Source organism: Littorina saxatilis, linkage group LG8 (assembly GCF_037325665.1).
Source record: "Littorina saxatilis isolate snail1 linkage group LG8, US_GU_Lsax_2.0, whole genome shotgun sequence".
NCBI classification, from domain to species: domain Eukaryota; kingdom Metazoa; phylum Mollusca; class Gastropoda; order Littorinimorpha; family Littorinidae; genus Littorina; species Littorina saxatilis.
In genome coordinates this window covers 11,984,573-11,987,072 of record NC_090252.1, presented here as the reverse complement: position 1 = coordinate 11,987,072, position 2,500 = coordinate 11,984,573, and the positions used below count along the sequence as shown (strand labels likewise).

The following is a 2,500-nucleotide window of genomic DNA, read 5'->3' as shown; positions in this document are numbered from 1 at the left end:
TTATGTTTCACTGAAGGAAAAACTGAATTTAGTGTGTTATACACAACTCTCTGGTTAACATAATTTACGTAAAATAAAGAAGTACAATGTATGCCATGTAGTTACTGAATGTAGGTTGAGCTTGCAGAATATTTTTTGCATATTGTACCTGAAACGATGACGTCACACGTGACGTCGAAGCGACAGCTAGGCGAGATGTAAAGTCTAGATTGTATACAAGTCGGTGAGACTTACTGCCTACAATACACAGGGAAGTCTCTACTCCCGTGAAAAAGTTAAATTAATGGCATTGAAGACATCACTTTATGCATGTACTCCCAAAATGGTATGGTCGTGAAACTCAACAGCAGCAACATCAATACATAAAGTGAAGGCTAATGCATCCCAACTGTTTAAACTATAACGTGTGTATTAGAAGAACCGCGTGAGTATTTCTGAACAGATGTGTAACTAAATGATGGGTCTATCAGAGCAGGTACAGATTTCATTATAATTACAGAACACGACGGCGTCATGCGGCCTGCCATTACAGGCAGCGCGTAACGTCATAATTATCATTTCAATTCTGCTTAATGAAACGGCGACGTTTTATGGACTACAGCTGTAAACAATACCTGTCAGATCTAAGAATATTCATTGACCGTTGAGTGGGAAGTATGTTTAATGCAGATATCAAATGGACACAATAAACGTAGGTTTATATTCGACGCTTACTTAATTTGTAAAGCTGTACATTCTCTTGAAAGTCGCTTGCATGCAACATGACTGAATTGATTAAAACTGGACAAGATTTATATTCGTTTTGTTCCAAAAAAACATAATGCACTAGTTGTTCAGACAAAATTCAAAGAAACATGAAAATGAATCGTTGTGAGCGGCTGGTAATTGGTTATCATCTTTACAAGTGAGACACATAGCACGTGTAAAGGCGTACCATAGTGTTGGTTTTAATCCAAATTGCATTGGGAAGTTTTAAGATGCAATTTACCTGTCATGGTGAATGTGCGTTAGTTTTGGTTGAATTGTATTTACAAGTTGAAAAAGTTACATATTTGTGTTAGGTGTCAATGGCGTAATGGTGATGTTCATGAGGGGGAGGGGGGGGGGGGGGAGGAGGAGGTATATATGTGTGTATCTGTGTGTGTCTGTGTGTTGTGTGTGTGTGTGTGTGTGTGCGTGTGTGTGTGTGTGTGTGTGTGTGTGTGTGTGTGTGTGTGTGTGCGTGTGCGTGTGTGTGTGCGTTGTTTAATGCAGTATTTTCTCAAAACTACGTATTTGGACCTACCACCTCTTGCCTTTTGGCAGCAATGATGGTCTCTCTCTCACTGATGGTCTCTGTGATAGAGACCAGCATTTTTGGTATTCTTGTATGTTCCGTCGGTTGCTTTTCGTGTCTTCTAACGCTTTTACCTGTCATCGGAACTTTCATGCGTTCATGTTGACAAAATACCAGTGTCCCGTGAACATTAACTATTTCCTCCACACACACAAAAACACCAAGCAATTTTGTTATGGAGGGCCCCGGGTAGCTCAGGTGGTAGAGCACTGTCTTGAGCTGTGATCCTAGGGTCACGGGTTCGAACTTAGGACGGGACGGGCACGGGTCAACTTTATGTGCAGACTTAGAGAGGGTATCCATGTCCCACCCCCGTGTCATCACATTAGCACGTAAAATTCCTCGGTCATTCTGCCATAGGTGATACCATGCATTTTTTTAAGCTGTTTAAGTGGTATAAGTAACCTACTACTCTTCTTTATGTTATGAGGACCGTATCTTTGGTATGAGTGCCAAACACGCTTTATCTATTTATCCGGCGTGATGTCTGCTTATAAGTTGCAACCGGACCTTCCTATTGTTCGCCACGTGATCAAAACCCTCGCGATGTTGACCCAGTTTGCCGTGCACACGTTTGCATACGCATGGTTAATTTGTGTCATGATTTAGTAAAGGGGCGGACATATGTTGAAGCCAAAAGTAATTGAAACAGAAGATGATAAAAAGTACGATGATACCTGTTATCAATAGTGACAATAAAGTAGATGTGTACTGCCGGGCAGTACATACCCCAAGCGAAGTCGTCCATCTGTGTGTACATGATTCTCTCTCTCTCTCTCTCTCTCTCTCTCTCTCTCTCTCTCTCTCTCTCTCTCTCTCTCTCTCTCTCTCTCTCTCTCTCTCTCTCTCTCTCTCTCTCTCTCTCTCTCTGTGTCTTAAAATGTGTCATCGATGACGTGTTTTCATACTTGCTAATGCGGCAGGCTAATCATGACGTCAAATTGAAACTTCTTGAAGTCTCTCAGAAAGGGACATGAAAACCATGTGGGGGTTACTGGTTTGGGCTGAAAAAAAACCCCAACTCCACCTAAAATTCAAGCGCCTATGGGGCTGAATTATGCAGCATAAATTGTGAAACATCAGGATATCTCACACTTTCAATTCTGCCATCATGTCAAATCTGACAACAAACCTACCCACACAATGTCATAAATATCGGTGTAG

At 41.5% G+C, this 2,500-nt stretch overlaps 1 protein-coding gene across 1 annotated transcript in view; it reads right to left on the bottom strand.

Annotated features, from left to right (window-relative positions):
• Positions 1-1,354, bottom strand: part of LOC138973980 (uncharacterized) — a 32,589-nt gene extending 31,235 nt beyond the window's left edge. The window contains exon 1 of the mRNA XM_070346672.1: positions 1,286-1,354. Within this exon, the coding sequence (XP_070202773.1) occupies positions 1,286-1,354 (69 nt within the window). The remainder of the gene's footprint in view (positions 1-1,285) is intronic.
• Between the last annotated feature and the right edge of the window lie 1,146 nt (positions 1,355-2,500).